Raw genomic sequence first — 22730 nt, 5'->3', positions numbered from 1 at the left:
AAATTAGGCCCATAGAGACTTGTTAGCAATCCATTCATTGGATCTTGTGTTGGCGGAAGGAGCCATCTATAGTGTACAAGGCAGTGTGTTCCCAGGTCCACAGCTGAGTCCCACAACACTGGACAGATCAGCTTTTGCCCCTCGCTGTGGTCATTTATTTTCTCGTAGGGGAGTTTACCTTTGTCCCTGTCTGTCTGCATTTAATTTGAATGCACACACGCTCGTATTGTGCTCTGCAACACATTTTGTCTCTGTAGATCAAGGGTGAATGTGGCCGCCTGCCTCGGACAGAAAAAAAAAAAACCAGAGGGCTGTTAGCAAATTTTCATGTGTGCATGCACTCTGCTTGAGTCGAATTCTGTTCTCTGTGAGTGTTTCCTTTCTGTATGTGTGTGTTCTCCAAGGCTGTGTTTGTCATTCTCTATTTGAGAGGTAGCACAGAGGAATAAGCTTGCTGAGCCTGGCAGCGATGAGCATCCATCATAATGAAACTAGCTTTAATGAAACAAGCGCAGGAACTGCCCCCAGGCATACACACACTCGCTCCAGACACACAGTCACACCAGTTAGGCACAGACAGAGCAATCATAAATCATAAAAATTTTCTGTAATAAAATGAGAATTCTTGCATTGTGTTTGAAATCACATGTGGAAGTTTGGTTTTACGACGTAAACAGAGAATGTCAAGCTCATTCACAAACCTCATCGCTTCACTTGTGTTTTTTTGGATGCAAGAAACTGTCAAAAACTAAAATCCGGCAATATCGCAAGTTATTAGCCTAAATAGATAACCCCATCTGCTGCAGATTGATATTAGGTTAGTTGATAAAAGAAAAAACAAATCATGCTTTTCTTCGTGACTATTTAGACATCAATGGAGGTGAATAATCTGTGAAGGAAAACACTTAACATTGCAATGTGGAGGATGACTTTAAAATATCTATAAACCCAAGTCTTGGGGCTCTCTGTTGTTATACATCTCTGAACTATACCCTTGCTAATAGAATAGCCTGCTTGGCTTGATTTCCCCCTATCAAGCATGACAAATTATTTTAGCCAGCCAAAAATACATAAAGATATACAGCATGTGGTACATAAACTGCAGAAATCCCACAACATTAAAAATGGAAGAAAATGTGCTTCCAAAGTGATTTCTCATACTTTAGTGGGAGATGTCAAAGGGGATGTTATCCCTTGTGATCATTGCAAGCTATGACATTTAGAAAGGAAGTCAATAGAGGCGCTTGGGTTAGTTACGCGTAGATCAAGGTGCTTAGCAAATTATTGGCAGGATTAGTGTCCTCTCCTGCTACTCAAGTGCTGGTGGGATTTTATTTTTTTAAGTCACTGATGATAACCTATTCAGTCACTATAGAAGAGCTCTATTGGTCTATTGCAAGATGAATCATGAACACATTCATAATGCTTTACAAAACCTGTAGTTAATGCTCATAATATATATATAAAATTTGTTATTAGCGCTATATGGCAAAGTGACAGCAGTGTTATGTGGAGGAATCTAAAGTCCTGAGATGTATATCAATATTACTCAAATGATTATGTTCGAAAGTAGTAAAGCAATCTTATAACAAATAAATCAAACCATTTGACCTGTACATTGTCACAGAAGGGATGCTTTGAATTTATCTGTTTTTTTTTACATTGACATTTCACTTTGAGTAAGCGAATACTGTTACCCCAAACTATTGTGCCAAGTTGAATAACTTTAAACAGTACTGACACTTTCCAAACTCAAAATGTCATGCCATGGCATATCATTGATATTTATTGGACATTATCTTCAAAGTTCTGAGACTTTAAGGTAACAAAATCATCATATATTACATTTATCTAAAAGGTCTAATTCAATCACAGGTTTAATTTTTCTATTACATTGTATTGCAGCAGTTCAAGTTTTGTATTGACCTGGACTGCAGTTTCCTCTATGTAACACGGTTGTCGTTTAGGTTCACAACAATGCAGCAATGAGCTCATAACACATGACCACAACATTAAAACACTCATGATACACTATACAATAGACTATAGAAGGTCAGGATATGCAGTCATGTCTTCACACACTTACACACTGTTATTGTTTGAACTTTTTGGTTTCAGTCACTTGTATTTCCATGAAAACAAAAGCCTTAGTTTTTTTTCTCTATATACAGACTGCATAGTCTACCATAGTCTGCTGCAGAGAAGTAACTGACCTGAATGTACGTTAGATACTGGTCGACGCTGGAGCACTTGGGGATGCTGTAACCATTGTAGAAGTGGAAGGCAGGTCCAAACATATCCTCACTGAACCACACCTTGGCAAAGGTGTTGAGGAGGCGTTTGTCGTAGTCATCAGTCACACGACCACCGTACTGAATCTCTCCAATCATGTAGCGCACTGTGTTCCATGACACACCCTGAGAAGATATCATAAAGGACAACAGATGCAAAGACTTGTAATGTAGATGTCTTGTGCACAGAGAGAAGACTCCAAGAGAGAACAGTGAGGACTACAGTTTCTCATGTTAAACCTGTAACAAGGTAGTTCTTGTGCCTGTCTCTTTAAGAGGTGAGGCGCAAAGATTACTATCCAATGGTGTCTTCTTCCTCCGCCCGATGTTCAGCACGTACCTAGTCCCACACTGTTACATACACAAAAATCAGATCAAATCATGTGTAAAATTCAGGCATGGTGTGCTATGACTTTTGATAACGAAAACTCCCTCTTCAACGCCATGAGGTTTTGCCATACTTTCACCTTGGGATGTCATTCAACTCTTTAAAAGTTGCTGCATCCGTCCTCTATTCAGAGGTAAAAACATCCTTTTCCTATCTTCTACCAGTTTTAAGCTGTGAACCTTTAAGTTTGATAACGTCTTCAGTAGTTTTTGGACTTCAAACCGGAGTGGAAGGGCTGAGCTAAAGTGACAGTTGAATAAGCGTTTTAGCTTATTCACATATTAATGTGTGCTATATGAACAAGCTAAAATGCTAACATGCGCTATACAGAGGTGGAAAGAGTACTAAAATATTCTACTCAAGTGAACTGCAATTGCTTTGATAAAATTGTACTCAAGTACAAGTAAACGTACTAGTCTAAAAATTAACTCAAGTAAAAGTAAAAAGCAGGTCATGTAAAATGTACTCGAAGTAAAAGCTACTTGGTTACTTTTTTTGACAGTGGGAGAAAGGTCTCCTGATGAGTACAAGAAGGACACATTCTTTATCAAAGGAACAACTATACAAATTCAATTGCAATGGCAATGAAATAGTCATCAGGGATGACAAAGCTTCTGATAAGAGAGAGAGGGAAACAGTCATCAGGGACAAAGAGAGCTGTGGGAAACAATGAAGATGGATGGAAACTGCCGTTAAACCCCAAAAAAGAAGAACAGTTTAGCTTTTTTCAGGAAATACAACCTTTTTCTAGTTCTTGTGCCTGCTTCTTTAAAAGCGAAGGCACAAAGATCACTATCCTTTCCCATTAAATGTTACTGATCCGTCCTCTATTCAGTTGTGAGCTTTTTCCTATCTTCTTCCAGTTTTCAGCTGTGAGCCTTTGTTTGATAATGTTTTCAGCTGTTCTTAGACTTTACAGTGGGAGTAGAGAGGAGTGACAATTAATGGGAAAGGGTTTCTACTAAAACTAAAAAAAAAAAAAAAAAAAAAAAGTCTGTCTCTCCCGTCCTCGAGGCCACATTTCTCAGTCAATCTTATCATATTATACATCAAAACATCGCTACAGGCCTTGTGCTTCTAATCAGGGGCCACTTTTGTCTGTAACACGAATGGTTCACTCAAAAAAGATGCATTTGTTTGCAGCAAGTGTCAGATTTCTTCCCATGTACTCCCATATATTTTTGGGAGACATTTTTTCGCTGGAATCCAAAAGTGAAGACTCTTGTGTCAACTGTTTGGTCCAAAATGGAAGATCCTACAGACATGAGAAGCTGACAATAATGCCTCTGATGTTTACAGTTCAACATTTTTTCAGAGCGGTCTCATGGTTCTCAAAGCATGATTATTTGTTCAAGCCCTCCTATTCCATTGGAGTCCTGCTTTCTAACTGTGGCAGTTGCTCTCGCATCAACTCTCCGTCAGCGGCACCTTGTTTCCTTGGCAAACACACACACACACACACACACACACACACACACACACACACACACACACACACACACACACACACACACACACACACACACACACACACACACACACACACACACACACACACACACACACACACACACACACACCTAATCTAGGCTAGATAATCTAGCTGGCTTTCAAAATTAAAGCCCCCAAATCCTTCAAAATAAAAGTCCTATCATGCTACTAGTAATCACCAGTGAGAGTTGCGTGTGATGTACATTTTCTAGTTTATAAACATTGTAGACATTTCACAGAATCAGTGCCTCACTGGGAGGGAGTGCATTCATGATGATGTATTTAGTAAAAAAAAAAAGTGAGGTGCAAAATGTTCAGTTCCTCAATCAGTACCTTTTGGTTAATAGCTATATCCTCATTTATTTTGTAAACTAACAATTATTCACTACATAGAATGTAAGAGAACACAGTTTTGTTTTAATTTATAAATGGAGAGTTGGAAGACTGTGATGAAGAGACAAAAAAGAAACCCAACCTGCTGTACAACACACATTCTCCCATTACTATTAACGGAGAACCAAGATGGAGAAACACTGCTGAAGGCTAACATAGGTATGCAAGGCAATTTATTAATTAACATTGGAAGTGTTCACCTACTTTTTTGATGTCCATGTCATCCAGGTGGTTCTGAACGAATTGGACAGTGGCATTAAAGTCAGCCTGGTTAAACTCATAGGGGATGTTCCATCCCAAAGGGCCATATTTCCTCCTCTCCTGTACTGTACTATGAAGAAATGCTACTCCATACAGCATTGGCTTCCATGGTACCATGTTACTGACATCCAGAAGGTCCTGGTTTATACCTGGTGAGGGACATATTGAAGAATACACAGGGAGTTAGTAAGACAAGAGAGTTGTCTGCTGAGATTACCATTCGAAACTACAGCCGAAAGTATTACAGCCATAAATAGTTAGATATTTAAACACAGCAGCCACGAAAGCAAGTCATGGTAACATTATTACATGGGGAGCAAATCCCACGGTAAAATCCCTTTGCAGTGACAATCCTATATCTCTAATGGAAAAAATAAATAAAAACTGATTATGGTGAAAGCAGCAGACAAATGCAGTTGCTAATTGTGGTTCGGATACAAGAGCTTGGAGATAAGAATGCACAGAGACTTTCAGTTGCCCCTCGAGACTCTCTTGTATTTCCATATGAGTGAGGAGACGGCAGCTGCTTCATGCATATTAAATATGCCTCTGTTTCCTTAAAATTTGAATACTCAAACTCAAGTTTCAGCTTGCTTAAAAATTTCAGAACCTTTCCTCAAGGTACTTGGGTGTAACAATGAATTAAACAACAAACAGGTGTTCTTGCTCGATTGTTTTAATCTGCATGCTTTCCCCCACAACAGTATAGGATTGAAGGTTTCACTATGTATCTGTAGCTATAAATTAGCAGTATGTGCAGTTAATACAAAGCAATCACAATAAGGCACATCATTAGTCACAGTGGTTTAGTGGTTAGATCTCTTGTCTCGAGGCAACAGTAACCCTATTTTGAATCTGAACTAGAGAGGCTTTTCTGTGTAAACTTTCTGTGTAAACTTTCTGTGTAAATTTTACATGGTCTCTATGTGCAATCATACGTTTTCTTCTGTTATATTCTGAAGTAAAAAAAAAAAAAAAAAATGGATATATTTCTGTCATCTTTTTATTTCTTTATTTTTTTTTGTAAATCTCCTCTCTCTCACTTAAAGCCTCACTATCCAATTCACTCAGTGTGATAAGATCAAAATCAATCTGTGACACGCTTAACAAGGCTAAAACACCATATTGATTCAGGATAGAAAGTCTGAATTTCAATTCCTGGTGTAACCTCAGCAGTGTCATCTCATTTGGTGAAATAATCGATGAGGAACAATGAGCCACTGATTGCGGGATATAGTACTTTGTGGAAACCAGATCCTACCGACATAGGTCCTTTTCAGGCCTGCCTTGAGGCCTTGTGGTGGTTCATTGGTAAACTTGATGGACATCTGCAGAAGTGTGATGGGGAAGTGTCTGTGGGCCTCGGTGGTCATCCAAAGACGGAAAGTGTCGTTGACAAAGTCGGTCTCCGTCACTGTGTCCATTAACTCATCCATGAAATCTAGACCCAGATGGCAATTCTGCAGTAAGGCCCAGCCACCCTGAGGATAATATTCAAGATTTTCAACCATGTCAAGAACATTAAAGACATGAGTTGAGGCTCTCCAGAAATGTCACCTCAAATGCACTGTTTCTGCTGCTGCATTAAATGGGACACAAAGAGCTTTTTTTGGACTCACATTAGCCATGGTCTGCTGCAAGAGCTTGCGAGCATGAACCTCTTGTCCTTGTCCCATGGAGACATATCGGGTCTCAATCTTAAGTTTCTTCCCCAGTGCAATAATGGAATCTGTTGGATCCGAACCCATTGAAAGGAAGCAGATGAGAGGTGTTCTTGGGTCTGATTCCTCCCACATCTTCTCCAGGTCAAGAATAACCCCTTCAGTGTACTTGTCTCCCATTGCATCCATTATGTATTTACGGGCCTGGAGGAAAAACATAAATAAAACTGAGAAAGGTAGCAGTGATTGTTTACTGTTTTGTCTTACAAAATCCTCAAACACCGGGAGACACACACACAAAAAAAAATTAAATAACTTCACTTTCTAAAAGGCTTGTGCCTGAATGAACCCTTCAAAGGTATTTTTCTTAACTGGCTTACTGTTCGGCCAACAGCAAAAACTGAGGTCAGACGAAGTAAACTGCTACATTGCAAAAGCAGCAAAATAACTCCCACTCTGGGCTTGTTTGTACCAGAACTATCCATTTGCCATTGTAAATAATTAGTAACAGTAATTTTGGGTGGAATTTATTTCCCTGAATCTGTGCCACAATTTAGTTGATAGAGAACTTTTGGATAACAGATGAGATAATACAATAAATGACTACATTCAGAGTTATTAATTGTTTTTGGTTCTCGTCTCACCTTTACACATCTTTCTCTACATACAGTCAAAAGGAGTCTGCACTGAAATAGGGCAATCCAGGTGTATCAGAGCTTGTAATCTTAAGTCATAATGGTGTCAGCTGTATTAACAAGTCATTTTAATGACTGTTTATTCATGTGATGACCTCAAGGTTCCGACATCAAAAGTAAATTTTCTTTGCAACTTGGAAAATAGTGCTGAATAAATTTGACCACACTATGACATATTTACTTATTTAGAAAGTTGATACAACTGAAAGAAAAAGTCTAAATGTAGTGTGTAGAAGCTGCTTAGAGAAGCAACGATATCCTAGTATGTGGACCCAAATAGCAATGCATCTACTGTAACCTGTGCGATAGTCCTGTCGGGACACCAGCAGCGTATGAGGAGCAGCCGTCTGAAACAGTCCAGGGTCTGATCATAACCGTTTGGGATCACCTCCTCCTCCGGGGCCTCCTTATCGAACCAGGATTTCCACTGCTTCTCATTACGACTTATCTGAGAAGAAATGTACAAATATCCTAGTCACAGCAAATACGAACAAAACACAAATAAGCAACTTTAATTGCATCCCATTACACCAAATCTAGATGGAATCATTGATAACACAAGTACATATAACTAGAAGAAAGAAAGTTATTCAAATAAAGACACACTGATGGTATCGAAATGGATTCATTAGAAGCTGAAATGAAAAGGCAAGGAACAAATGTACCCTCCGTTATTCTTAAATATTAAAATGTATTCAGTCTGTACTCCGCTAGATGCCAGCCACAAATTGTCCAAATTGTCCTAATATGCATAAAAACCATAATGACCATGCGCCTGTCTGTACCTGCACAACATGTTTGGGTGTTGATGATGACCAATTTTCTCCTATGATGTTTTTCTTAAAAAGACAGGCTGAAAAATAGTTTAGTAATACCCAACAGAACTGGACAACAAGAGGCGGATGATACAGTATATGTACGATAACCACTTATTGACATGTATCAGGTTGTAGTAGAATCTTCTGATTTTCAAAGTGTCACATGAGTTTCTACACTGATACAAGAGATTTTTGTGTTAACTCCATTAAAACACAACGTGTCTCCAAAGTGTTAGGTGAAGGTGCAACATCGCAGCGTGTGCCAATATAAAGTCACGTCACATGGACAATTTATTTCTACGTTTAAAAGCACACAGTGAACCAGGTGAGGAAAACAAAATCAAACTGTATAACCAGAAGAATAACCAGTACAAGAGCTGGTGGGTCATGAGATTTGTCCATTACTACTCTGCTGTATTTGTCATATTTTGAGTTTGGGACTTGTAGTCTCCTTCCCACTTGGCATCTCCTTCCACAGTTCCGCTGATGACACACAGCTATACATTCAGACTGACCCCTTCTCTCCAACAGCTACACCACCCTCCATAGCTCTGTGCCTGGAGGAGATAAAGGTGTCGATGACTGAGAACTTTCTCCAGCTAAACAGCTCCAAAACTGAGGCCATCCTTATTGGCACTCACCACCAAATTCAGTCTTCTCCTATTGCTGCCATATCCATCCTTGGTCAATACACACAACTATCCAAATCTGTCACAAATCTGGGGGTTAAATTTGACCTTCAACTTTCCTTTGATGCCCACATCCAACACCTCTACAAGATCTCATTCTTTCACTTTTGCAACATCTCAAAACTCCGCCCCTTCCTCTCCCTTGCCGACGCAAAAAAGCTGGTCCACGCCTTTATCTCCTCCGGGTTCGACTACTGCAACATACTCCTCATCGGGATCCCCAGCAGGAGTCTCCGACATTCAGAACAGCGCTGCCAGGGTCCTGATGAGGGTGCATAAATATGAGCACATCCTCTGTTCCCTACACTGGCTCCCCATCAAACAACAAATCGACTACAAAATATGTCTCCTCACTCAATAATGCCTCCATGGTACTGCCCCACCATGGCTCACAGAGCTCCTAACCCCCAACACCACCAGCAGACCGCTCCACAGTACAGACAGTAACCGCCTCCGTCCGCCCAAAACAAAGCTGGGGGACAGGGCCTTCCACGTTACAACCCCCTCCCCCCCAAATTATAAAGATATTTTAAACTTTTGTCCATCATAGGTATTATTTTTTGCAACAATCTAAATAGAAAATAGTTACCCAATTCAAAGCTGTCACTTGACAAGGAGTTTAGTGACTTACTGAATTAAAGATAGGTGTTTACAAAATAGAGCTTGTCACAGTTCTATTGAAAAAAAAATGGAACAAATATACACACATACAAGCAATCACACATATATGCTGAGGTTATGTGTGTTTGTACCTTTATGTGTGTTTGTACCTTTATGTGTGCATAAGCTCAGTGGAACTTCATTGGAAGTTTCTCGAAACTAAACTCATTTCACACAACGTTGAGTTTTTTTTTTTCCTGCATGGGAGCCACAAGGCTGTCAGTCACCCACAAAGACGAGTGTATGCAAATATGAGGAACAGTCCATCATTGTGTGTGTGTGTGTGTGTGTGTGTGTGTGTGTGTGTGTGTGTGTGTGTGTGTGTGTGTGTGTGTGTGTGTGTGTGTGTGTGTGTGTGTGTGTGTGTGTGTGTGTGTGTGTGTGTGTGTGTGTGTGTGTGTGTGTGTGTGTGTGTGTGTGCCTGTAGAAGATAGGTGAGAAATGAGCCATGATGAGACCGATATTGACATGCTTAGTAGAGCAAAGGAGAGCTGTGAAAATATTTAATAAGCACCTTGAGACCAGAGGGGTGTGTGTGTGTGTGTGTGTGTGTGTGTGTGTGTGTGTGTGTGTGTGTGTGTGTGTGTGTGTGTGTGTGTGTGTGTGTGTGTGTGTGTGTGTGTGTGTGTGTGTGTGTGTGTGTGTGTGTGTGTGTGTGTGTGTGTGTGTGTGTTTGCGCAGTACCTGATCCAGTATATCAGAGAACTGCCACAGTTTGCTGAGCTCTACAAGGTTGAGCCAGGTCATATCGAGGATCCATTTAGCTGGTTTCTGGGGGCAAGCCTTCAGGTCCAGTGAAGCACCTCCTGAAAGACACAGATGCATGAACATGGGCATACTCACCACATGGAAAACATCCAACTCAAAAGGATATATATAAATACTTTGAAATGCCAGAATTGATATGATCAATAATGTCAGACACATATGCAATCATGAAAAAAAAATCTTGGAAAATACAACTAATCTTATAGAATTGTGATTTCATGTTAAGCAGCTCTGTGCTGACAGATGGTGAAGCTGCATGCACGTAGCAGACTGTCTCTCTTCGGGCTCTGCTTGTTGCCATTGCTGGCTTTTATCCTTGCAGTGAGGAGCACTCCATATCTCTGATTCAGTGAACTGTTGCATTGCCAATATGTTCAAAATGTGTTTGACTCATTTGATGAGCTTTGAAAGAAATCTACTCAAAGTAAATAATGAAAGCAGTTTTTTTTATAAAAACAAGCTGAAAACAGATGGGGATTTCAGTCTAATTTCATCAACAAGCCTGGAGGCTGTTTGCTGGTGAGAGATGGCAGATCGCTTAACACTCTTGATTTTAGGTTGATGTTTCACTGCAGTGAGAGTTCTAACATATATGCCAATACATGTCCTGAGCTGGCTGATGTGTGAAATTCAAATATATTAGTTGCCTTACATGGCTGCCACTCCTCTGTGAATGCAAACTTGTAATGTGAAGTTGTCCGATTTTGTTCTAACAGCTTATTAACTTTTTTAAATTTCTTAAAGGCCCAGTATACATTTTGTTATTGTTTTTGTATAGTGTAGTATTGTATTTGCGTTCGCCTTCACTATACTGTATAGAGGTCATCAAGACATGTACAATCATGAGGAACACAGGGTCAACGTTAACGTCCTACCTTTAATGAGTGTGAGAAACTCCTCATGCTTCACCCTGTTGCTCTGCATGTCAATCTTGAGCGTTAGCAGCATGGTGAAAAGGAACTTGTGCTCTTCAAACAGGCCCCGCGCTGCGTATTTATACACCTCAAAGGTCATAAACTCTATGATGTTGGCACTCCGTTTGCTCGCAATGGGACTTCTGGAGGACCTGTTTGTGCGTACAAACAGTTCAAGTTTGATCATTTTAGTAGCTTTTGCAGTGTCGGAAAATATATAAACAAAATGGTTTCTGACAACAAAAAGTAGCTTTACTTTGAGAACTATTTAATGAGTAGCAAGTCAGTCCAAATGAACACATTTCACGCAAAATTATAGAAAGTGTCTAATATAATAAGTGGCTGCTCCCTTTTCTTTCCTCAGACTTCTTTGATGGATGATTGATATTGATCAAATGAACTGGGGAAGGTTTTTTTTTTCCTTTTCTAAATCAGGAATCAATTTGCACAAATTATTTGTCTAAGGGTGTAATGATGACAATGTCATTATAATTAAAAGCTTAACTTGAAACAATAAAATAATATAAACAAGGATTTATGCAATTATATGCAATTGACTTCCATGTTATTTTGTCATATTCTTTAAAACAGCTCTTTCACACATTCTACAATCGGGGGGAAAACACACATGGCCACATGTCTTCTCCGCTGTAGTTACTATGTGAAAATGAGAACCAAACAAACAGATGATTGTGAGGCCCACAGCCCACCTCGCTTCAAAACTGTTGAATTCTTCTGTAATATCATATGTGTTTGAAAATCCTTATGTCACCAGAACAACAATAGTTCTGACAGACGAAACTTATTGGACAAGAGATATTTAATAAGTAACAGCACGAGGACACTATACGGCTTTATGAATCCACCTCACAACTCGATGCCAATACCAGCTCTGGCTCAGTGGCGTCACAGAAATGTGCTTCTATTTTCAGATTTTTGAGGAAATAGAAATACCGTGTTTTATAGGCGTCACTACTTATGATGGCAGACGACTGTCGATTGAAATATAAAAGTGAAGGTACATTAATCATTCAGTCTATGTCCAACTGCTCTGTTAAACCAATATCACACTTGAGATGGTGTCGTTCAGCAGTGTCAAATCAAAACTTTACTGATAATCAGTGCAAAAGCCTCCTTCCTCTCTTTTGTGATAGAACTTTAATATAGCATTATGGATGTCTGCATTGAAAGAGAAAAAAAAGACACCTGGCAAATGTGAGATCTAAAAATAGCTCCCTGTGGAAACTTGAAAATCACAATGTGAAAATCAACATCAGCGAAAGCTGCAAAGAATCACTCGCTTACTTCATGACAATAGTTTTAAACAACACAAATGCATTTGAAAAGGCAAACCCAAGGAATTACAGTGCAAAACATACTTACCGGGCGAGAGAAAGGTCAAAAATTCCCAGAAATTGCCGAAGAGACGTCTGGTACATGATGTTCACCATGCTCATCTCTGTGATGAGGAAATACAGAATGCTGCCCCTGGTAGCCACTGAAAAGACACAAATACACTCAAAGGCACAAACTAATAAGATAAAACTTTAAAGAAAAACATTTGGAATACAGTTACAAGGAGATATTTGACTCTGACTTCATACAATTGTTTTTTAAGCACTTTGCCTTCACGGTATAAAACTGATGAGACAAAGTGAATCAAAATGTCAGTCGAAAGATAAATTAACAAAGACTTGCAGGATCCGCACCTACGAACACCAGTCACTGAGGCCGGACTACAGCCTGGCTGACTTACAGTAAAAAACAACCGTTAAATTGTGACTTGCGAGAAGAAGACTGGGCAACGTGCCTGGTCGGTACTCCTCTCTGGCAGCATTAATCTGGATCTCCGTCTCAGCAGCAATCTGTAGCTTCTGAGTGACCTCTTCAGCTGTGCGCTTTGTGTTGCTAAGAACAAGAATCAAACTCTCATCGTCCACCAGGGAACCCTAAAAAAAAAGAATAAAAGACATTCTTGATGACATAATAGTTGGTAGCAGTATTCATCATTCAATTTCAGATTACGACGCGACGCCTTGCCTGTGTGCTGGTCAGTCGGTAAAGGAGGTTGTCTTCTAATTCCTTCATCTTTCTCTTGTTAGACGTCACGTCTTCCAAGAGGTCTGTCCTCTCCTTCTCCAGTTCCTAGTGTCACAAAAAGACGAAAAATGCACAAACATGTTTGAGACTATACAGGGAAAGTGTAAAGATTACTACGTTTGAAAAGTTTGGACGCCTTGTGAACAGGCATTTCACCAGCAACCTGAATGAGCTACTGCACATTGACATTAAGCCTCAGAGTGAAAGTGATGTAAATAACCCTTTTGAACTAACTTTCATTTCTACCTCAAGAAGGTATATCTAAATAACATAGATGACAAGTGAATTCACTAAATTACTGTGTGTAGACTTCCACATAGTGAGAAGGTCGATAATTATTTCCAAGTAGGCTTCGGGGCCTCTCTGTGTGGAGTTTACATGTTCTTCCTTTACATGGGTTTTCCCTAATTCTTCCCACAGTCAAAAAACTTTATTTAAAGTTAAAATGGTGACTTTGAATTTCCAGTAAAAGTGTGTGTGTGTGTGTGTGTTGTGGCAGAGGTTTCCACCTGTCCCTCTTGTTTTTAAACAACTGCCACTGCAGTTACAGACTAAAAGTCCTCTCGCCTAAAAACCAGCCTGGCTTGTATGACATAAAATATGTCATAAAATATGACATATTGTTTTTGATACATAAATATGTATCTCATTGGCTCGACTCCAGACACATTATTTGGAAAGCAACAGCAATTAAAGTCACACTGCAGATGACGTTGTACATAGAAGATGCAACAGCGCAACACTGGCATAAAAGAATCGACAGCGTTGAGATGGTGAGAATAACGTGAGCAGCAGAGACAAGAACCATTTTTTGCTTCAGCTCTGAAATGATTAAATCCATATTTAGTACACGGATAAGAAGCCATTTTTCTCATCAAGCATAAATCTTTCATTTCGTGATGAATCATTACTGGCAAGAAAATTGCTTTTCTGCAGCAGGACCAGTCTTTTCAGAGTGACAATCAATGAGTCCTCTGCATTGGTGCATTTATAATACACTCACTTGTGTCCCAGTATAAATGACTCAAGTCCCTGACACTGTGTGTGTGTGTGTGTGTGTGTGTGTGTGTGTGTGTGTGTGTGTGTGTGTGTGTGTGTGTGTGTGTGTGTGTGTGTGTGTGTGTGTGTGTGTGTGTGTGTGTGTGTGTGTGTGTGTGTGTGTGTGTGTGTGTGTGTGTGTGTGTGAGAGATATAGATGCTGGTGAATACAATTTCTTATTGACCGGTTGTTTCTTCACACTGTCTGTCTCTATGGGTATTGTGAGTTTCCTGTTCTATATTCAAAGGGTGATAATAACCCCCGAGTTGTATTGTCACAGTTGTTGGAGGGAGAAAATGGGGCACACAGAGAGAGGTAGGGTTTGAAGCTTACATGTAAATGGACTCCAAAAGCTTTTCATGCAACAATAACCTGTTTGTATTGCATTAGATCAAAAGTGTATCCATTGTGTGGAGACATGGAACTTAAAGTAATTGGAACCATTGTGAAGGAACATTACAGGTGAACTTAAATAAGTCATTATTGTATAGAGTCATGATGCCGAACATCAGTTTTTTTGATTAATTATACCTGTTTTTCGGTAAGGATGACTCTGCCCAGCAGCTGGTCCTCCAGTCCTCTCATGGTGACGGTGAAATCAATGATGGAGGAGCGAGCGCTTATCTCAGGGGTGTAAGCTGGGTTGGGCAGCTTGGTGGTCATGTACAACCTGAAGCCCTTCATCACATCTACTTCTTTGTCACCAACTTTCACCTGCAAAATAAACGAAGACAAGACAGATTTACCATCAGAGTATTCCCATTTCACACAATGAGCAACTTGAGAGCATATCGCTGGAATCACAAACTGCTCCACCAACCAGCCAGCGATATTCATCAAAACTACATATGAAGTATGAAATATGATACTTTTCCCAGATTATTTACCAGAGACCCTGTTTATTTGATTTTCACAATCTCAATTTCACAGAAGACCTTGCGGTTTCCGGCTGGAGGACGAACGTGATTGGAGAAGCCTCTGTACAACCTTGATTTTCTGCTCTGTTTAAACCGGGTGAAGTTGAAGGTCTGAACCACATCCTGATTGTCTTTGATATGGGCGTACAGGCTGGAGACATTCCGCAAAAAATAGAGATTACTTCTCTTTGCCAGGGCGAGGGATATACGTATTTATTCTGAATACAAGCCAGAACATTTATTTCTCGTGAGGTGTCTGACAACCATTGTGTGATGGGTAAGAAATCGGAATGGGGCGTGGTTGCTGCAGAAAAACCACCATGCAAGAAGTGTTTGTGTGCGAGTGCACACAGATGTGCTCTTGTGTTTTGTGCGATCACCGTTTAATTACTCATGGCAGCACAACTTCTAATTACCCATCTGCTGGTTTGTCCCCAGAGCCGTCGACCGCAGGCACCTTCACTTCCCCCTCACATTAGGATAATAATAGAAATTAAAAAAAAATAAAAAATCAGAAAAAGGCAGAGGGGTGAGGCATGGCACGTAGTTCATAAACCTTTAACTGGGTTCATCACAGCTTCATAGACAGAAGACTTGCATTTCCATGTTTTCTATGTGTAGCATGTAATTATTTGCAATAACTCCAGGGTGTGTAGCTGTTTTTGAATGGTCTATCTAATGACTGTATAAATGCCTGGGTTGCAGAACATGTAAGAAATGTGTGCGTGAGTCTTGTTTTGTAACCCTCAAAAACAAATTCAAGTGTAGAATAGAAATACTCTAACCCTTCTCCCCATGGACAGGTCTACTTACACTGTTATACCTACAATCAACTTCTAAACTTTTCATTAGGGCTGTCTTTTTGAGCGAATGCAATTCAGATAAAAAAACAAAAAAAAAACATTTTAAGACCATGGTGTGCAGTTGACCAAATTAAACTATTTTTAAAAGTACATTGAATATCGATGCTGAGACCAAAAGTAATCTGTTTCTCATGGTTCTTCCACAAATGTCAAAAGTGAATTAAAAATATTCCACTCCGCAAATTTATGAGGCCAGAAGAGTCTCTAAAAAAGGTATTGTAATTAGTATCTGCACTCCTTATTAAGTCATTTGTAAGATTTGCTATAAAAGAGATGTGAGCATCGTTAGCTATTAAATGAAATGTGAACATCACGTTTGCCCTCCAAATTACTTTGTGTACTGATTAAATTACCCAAATATCGTGGATGATTCAGTTCAAGTTCAATGTGCTAGGCTATTACAAGACTATTCTCTGACACTGCCAGAATAATGAATAGATGTAAAGGAATAGACGGCACACTGACCTTTGTATTATTAAGTGTGACATTCTTTACGAAGACCAACATTCTGTGAGCGCGTTAAGATGCATCAACAATATACCAAGTACACACACTTTGACCTGCAACAAATTATGCTTGTCTATTGGCTGCTGTTTAGTATTAAATGGATTGAAATAGAATTTACATATTTTAAGGGTGTACTTTAATCTACTTTCAGTGTGCTTATCTAAACCTTGTAAAAGAATGTTCGTTGAGTGGATTGTTTCTTTGTGGTAACATTGATTTTTAGCAATAACCACTGAAAGCTTGCTCGTTTCCATTTGAAATGGTAATGAATTTGGAGGGAACATACTTTTTGGGATGAGCAGCAGAACTGTGAGAAAATTGTGTGCCAAACATTTCTGTCAATGCCACAGAGTGTTCATTTGCTGTTATTGACTCTTGTTGTGGGATGTTGCCAGTCAGGTGTCTGTTTGTCGCCTCTTCATCCAGAAAGATATGCGGACGAGATTCTGCAGACTTCAGAAGTGGAGATGATGGAGAGCATGTCAGCAGTCCTGAACTCAACCCCATTGAACTCTTGTGGGCTCAGCTTAGGACTGTTGTAGCTGTGTAATGTCTTCAGATCTCACTCATTCAATACACCAACACAACCCAAAAGAAAGTAAACAGCAAAGAAGAATTGCTTGGCATTGGCTGAAGGAATTTGGCTTTTTTTTTTTTTCATGGGTGCAACCCAGGAATCCCTGCTTGTTACAAATGTAAATGTTCAAAATTAAAAGCAAATAATCCAAGAGGCTTCAAGTGGCACAAAATCGATTGCAAAGGAACATTGTTACAAGAAAGAAACAACAAACCCATATTTCTCTAGTTTTTGTGCATAGTTTAAGTATATACAGACGTATGATACACAGTAGACTGAAGTTACTGAAAGTCTGTCAGCATAGGTAATTAACAGGACTTGAGACATGTGCTCTTGCTGACGTGATTAGAAATATCAATACCTTCCACTCCTGTGTCAGTTCAGGTGTGATGCTCAGCAAGCTAAGGGGAACTAGACAAATCCCCATCATGTGTTCCCCTCTGGCACTCAAAACTGCTCATTTCACACTTCTAACCGAGGAAACAAGAAATCTGGCACATGAGACTCTCAGTGGGGTTATTTCTGCCCTTTTTACCTTGTAAGTGGAGCCAGTTTTGATGAAGTTTTTCTCAAGGATGTTGTCAAGTGCAGGGTCCAATTCCTCTCCAACATCCTCAATCAAAAGTGGGCGACCGAGAGACAAACTGTCCTCCAGGTGGTTTTTGAAGTACCTGTGGTTCAGTGAGGTGATCTGAAATCAGAACCGTGAACATATTTAAAAAGGGTAACTGTTTGATCTTGATCTGCCATGCAGGTGGGGGCTGGAAACCCACCCCAACCTAACCTCTGACGTGATCAGTCCTAGATGGCCATGCATTGTCTTGTAACAATAATATGGGCAAAAAGTGAAAAATCTCCCATGCTGTCCATACCAACAGCCCCCCAAAAAATAGAATACAGTCACTTATCCTGCTCATCTAATCAGCAAAGACATGTGTTTCCTAAAAGGCACAGCAAAAAGCATTGCAACACAAACAACAAAGAATCTAATTTTGTCAAATGAAGCGTACATGTGTGTTATATTACCTTTATTCCTGCAAGGCAAGAAAGACTGACCTCCGTCTGGGGATTGTGACTTGACATACTAATAATACATTGCTTTCGTCAGCTATTTTTAGAAAATCATCATGAAAATACACACAATTTGTGTACTTATAGAAGGGGTTAAAACCCACAGCTTGCTGAAATGGATCTTCAGCACACTCATAATAGGACCACAGAATGCTTTCACTCAGCTTAGACATTGCCCTAACAGGGCTAGTGACCTTGGCTGAGCTTATTATGCTGCCACAATTTACACTACTTTCTCCAGTGTGCTGTGCATGTTATACAATGAAAAGGACTGAATGCTCCTAAAACTTATATACTGGTATATTTATTTCAATTCAGAATTTTGTAACTTGGAAAGGCCACTCGAAATCAGAAATGAAACAGTACGGACATTGTACCCAAAATTATCATATTCTAAAAGTATTGTGATGTTACCATTTTAACAGCACCAGGATATTGACAGAAGGTGGATACAGTGTTTGTACGATGCTATGTATATGTATGTACTCAAGGCTAAATATTTAATACAAAATTACCTGCAGCTCATTTCGAGCTTCTTTGTTCTTGATCCAGATTTTACCCTGCGTCTGTGGATCAATGAGGAGGGGGAATCGGGCAGCTTTGGTCACAATGATGCCGTTATGAATGGACAGATCATCACTGGGGAGCCCCTGTAAGACAGAATATAGATGAATTGCACAAGTGTATCCTGTTTTCGAATTAATCAAGCTAATAATTAAGTGTTTATCTGAAATCACTGTCCAGTATTATTTTAGTAAGTCAAAGTCAGGCAATTGCAGGAGGCTGTCCTCACAAAACTTATTTGTAATAAAGAAATTATTGTTTTGTTAACATGGATTAAGAATGAAAAATAGAGGCTTTTTTAATATGTGATACAAGAGAAAGAAAAACACTTCTCTAACCTGTAAGTTCCATTCACTAACAGTGGGTGCATCAATGAGCAGCTCAGTCAGATTGAGGTTATTGCCAAACGGGATGCAGCGCTGCTTCAACTCTCGCTGCCAGTCATTGAACAGGAGATTACGAAACTCCTGATTAAAGGGGCCCGAGTAAGACAAGAACGCTGTGGCCAGAAGGACATCACCTGCAACAACAAGACCCAGATGTACTTTTAAATGTGGTGAAATCTATGATGTAGGCTGTAATGTATATATTAGGATTTAAATGTCTGACTAAACAGTAAATCATGCTAATGAAAAAAAAAAATTATGCATGAAGGTTCAGATTCCAAGTTTTATTTTCTAAATTATGAAATGTCAACATTTAATTGATTAAAATATTTCACAATTGACACAGATGAATCAACTCATGTATGGAAGGGTTTAAAGGTCAATATATAAATCTGTTTAAAAAGTGAGTCACCCTGCTATGGCACCCACCCACAAGACGTTTGGTCTGAGCAGCGAACTCCTTGCTCTGTTCTGTCCATCTCTCCTTCTCTCCCGCGAGGCCGCTGATGAGACTGGACGCTGTCTGCATCTTGCGTCGGCAGCGCTCAGCGTCTTCCAGCAGAGTCTAATGGGACAAGGGCCAACTAACAGGTCAGTAGGTTGACGTGTTCTCTTCTGCCAATGGACACATTTTTTTGTCCTCTTTATGACAATGTGGGTTTCCCTCAAGTGGCTCAATCCTAACACTTGAATTGGAGGTTAAACTTTAAACGGCCATTTATTGTGAATTTTGGTATTGAGGCCCAATGGCAGTTATGCAACACATGTTCGATTATCCTTACATTCCTGTTTTTCTACTAGTGCTCATGGATCAAAAAAAGTTAATTTTTTATTTTTTGTGTTTTCCTGTTACAGCGATATTGTGTCATCAATGAACATTGCTATTGATTTTTTTGACAATCCTTCAGAAAGCACCAAACGTATTTGCAGTATAAACTCTTCAATTTTAATTTAGGCACAAGATTAAGTGCCAATGTCAGCTACCCAAATGGACTAATCATTAGGCCAACCACAAGACAAACACAAAACACAGAGAAAGACAATCACAACACACATTAAAAGATACTAGTTCACTTAATACACTTAGTTGATGATGGTGAGAGTAAGAAACCAGAAAAACCCAACACACAGAGGGAACATGAAAACTGTAAACAAATCTGCTCAGACAGTGCTTACACACAAACACAACCATGAGGTTTACATATTATTTATCACAGAACAGACAACACTGATGATAGAAGCCACACAAACCACTAGACAATATACAATTGGTGTTCATGTTATAGGTTACCAGTCTTCAAAATCTTTTAAATGATCTTATTTGGCTGTGGGAAATTCTCTGTCTGATAATAACAATGTTAAGCATCCAACGCCTAATGAAACTGGTATACCCAACTTTGATGATGAAGCTGCACATGTTCATAAATAGATTCAGGTGGCAGCTGTTGTCTTGACAACATGAGCGTTGAGAAAGCCAATTGTATAACTACAGTTCTAAAGTTTTATTTATTCATTTAAAATGCATTTGATCAGTTTCAAGGTATAATAACCGATCTTTTCACTCATGGACTGTACATGGAGTCCTTGCGTTTAAACGTTAAAAAATATATGTAAAGGAATTAAAGGGATATGAGTCTGGAGAAAGACTGAGAGCTGAACAATGCAGCACCAAGGCTCTTTAAATGTACACAAGTGTTTTTAATATTGTACTTTGCAAAATATTACCGGCTGGCAGAAAACAGACGAGAGTTTCTCCAACTGTAGAGAACATTATCTAATGTTTTCAGTTATTCATAAGAGTCATAGAAATGTCACCATCATGATTTGAAATTCAATATAACATACATTAGAGAACAGTATCTAATTGTTTCATGTGGTGTCTGTCGCATGGACTATAGTCTTTTTGTGTGGTGAAGTGATGTGGAGTTGTGTAACAGAGTAAATCTCTTGACCTGTTTCTCCATCATGGCCTTCTCATACTCTGCCTGCACTTCATCCAGCTCCGCTTGCTTGGCATCCAGCTCAGCCTGAGCCGTCTGAAGGTCCACATTAGCTATGGCCAGACGGTTCTGCTGCACTGCCAAGTTAGCCTATAAAAGACAAGGAGGAGGACAAGACAAAGAGATGTGTGATGGCTTCAGCACTTCAGGCTCCGGTCTCATGGGAGTGGAAATGGAGGATAAAATGACCAAAGCCACATTATTTAAAATATGGGAAAATTTTCAGCATTGATACAGAGGAATAAGGGGTGAAGAGAAGGACAGAGGAGGAAGACAGAATCTGAGGGGAGCAGAGAGGATATTTTTCTGGTAGATTGGGGCTGTGGAGAAAGCATGGCAAGAGGCTTAGAGAACAGATTTTTTTTTTTTTTGTAAAGTTTTGAAGCTGTCCAAGTGTGTGTGCATCAGAGAGTGTTGGAGTGCCTTGGAGAAGAGGGAGTGTGGTGCTTTCATTTAATATTAATTGACATCGGAGCGTGCCATCCCTGCTTGTCTCTCGGTCTGTCTGTATCTCTGTCTGGCAGTCCAGCCGATCAGCTTAAAGGGAAGCCACCACTGAGCTGGAAACCAGAAAATCAATTTTCCAGGCTGTGTTCCACGCTTAAGCAAAAGGTCAGGATCAAAGAAAAGACACAAGGGGTTCTCATGAAGGTTGTGGAGAATATGCGTAAAAAAAAAAAAAAGAAGGTGTGTGCCCTTGTGTGTGTGTAAAGCACAAAGGATATGGCGAAGGCTTGTGAGACACACTTACAGAGAGTGATCAGGGAAAGAGCACCAGAGACTAAATGGTTGGGAACGCAGAAATGTGGAGGGGGCAGAGACAATGTTAATGTTGCAGATATAAACTGTAGTGATGCAGAAGAGAAAATTAAGCCAAAAAATTAAATATCTCAATGTTTAAATGGCAGGTCATCATCAGGCAGCAACTCACATGAACAGAAGCACATTTATTTCACTGTCATGCTGGAGATTAATTATTCATAACAGACATTTTTTTTCCAACAGAGTGATCCTATCATCTCGGATGGATCATAAGAATATAAGGAAGTATGATTTCAAAGGACAATTATCAAGACTGAACTCACACTGGTCTTGACATACATTGTCAGACTTCATTCTGTGTCACCAGTTTCATTTTTCTATCATTGTGTTGTTCAGAAAAAGGTAAACTTTGCATGAAACTTAAAAGAGAAAACAGTAATTAGTTGGAAAAAAATATAAAACAACATACCTCTATCATTTCTGGCTTTTTGTTGATTTGTAAGTAAAAACTATATATGTAAGTGAGATAAAATAATTACTGTCATCATGGAGTGGCACATGGAGGGTAATACATTACCAACAACTGTTCATCATTGGTTTTTCTTCTCTATAGTATATTTGAGTAGGAAGAGCAGTGGCATGGCAATGCTGTAACTGGTGCTGTATAAATAAAACTGAACAATAACCACCACTTGACAAAATATCACTTATATGTAAATCATGTTTACTGTGAAACACAAGTCATTTAAAATTCTGACTGCATAGTGGATCTGATTCTATATTTTGCTCAGTTCTGATTACTAAACAGAACATACCAGTGTAACAGAGGAGGATGAATGTAAATGTGGATGGATAAAATAAATGGCAAACCAAGCTTAATTCACCCTGGATCATAGGCATGGATATCCCAATGGG

General features: G+C 39.4%; 1 protein-coding gene across 1 annotated transcript in view; it reads right to left on the bottom strand.

Moving 5' to 3' along the window:
• The window catches only part of dnah5 (dynein, axonemal, heavy chain 5), a gene marked incomplete at both ends in the record, with an annotated part of 85042 nt that overhangs the window by 6283 nt on the left and 56029 nt on the right, over positions 1 to 22730 (bottom strand). The window contains 16 exons of the mRNA XM_080472301.1: positions 2214 to 2417; positions 4768 to 4973; positions 6086 to 6305; positions 6444 to 6689; positions 7479 to 7628; positions 10032 to 10153; positions 10991 to 11181; positions 12413 to 12527; positions 12840 to 12978; positions 13070 to 13174; positions 14700 to 14882; positions 17568 to 17723; positions 18619 to 18753; positions 19006 to 19187; positions 19483 to 19618; positions 21006 to 21143. Coding sequence (XP_080328427.1) covers positions 2214 to 2417; positions 4768 to 4973; positions 6086 to 6305; positions 6444 to 6689; positions 7479 to 7628; positions 10032 to 10153; positions 10991 to 11181; positions 12413 to 12527; positions 12840 to 12978; positions 13070 to 13174; positions 14700 to 14882; positions 17568 to 17723; positions 18619 to 18753; positions 19006 to 19187; positions 19483 to 19618; positions 21006 to 21143 — 2628 coding nt within the window. The remainder of the gene's footprint in view (positions 1 to 2213; positions 2418 to 4767; positions 4974 to 6085; positions 6306 to 6443; positions 6690 to 7478; positions 7629 to 10031; positions 10154 to 10990; positions 11182 to 12412; positions 12528 to 12839; positions 12979 to 13069; positions 13175 to 14699; positions 14883 to 17567; positions 17724 to 18618; positions 18754 to 19005; positions 19188 to 19482; positions 19619 to 21005; positions 21144 to 22730) is intronic.

The sequence above is a fragment of the Lipophrys pholis genome, assembly GCF_963383615.2.
Source record: "Lipophrys pholis genome assembly, chromosome: 9".
In the NCBI taxonomy this organism is placed as follows: Eukaryota; Metazoa; Chordata; class Actinopteri; order Blenniiformes; family Blenniidae; genus Lipophrys; species Lipophrys pholis.
This window is presented reverse-complemented; position numbering and strand designations above follow the sequence as displayed.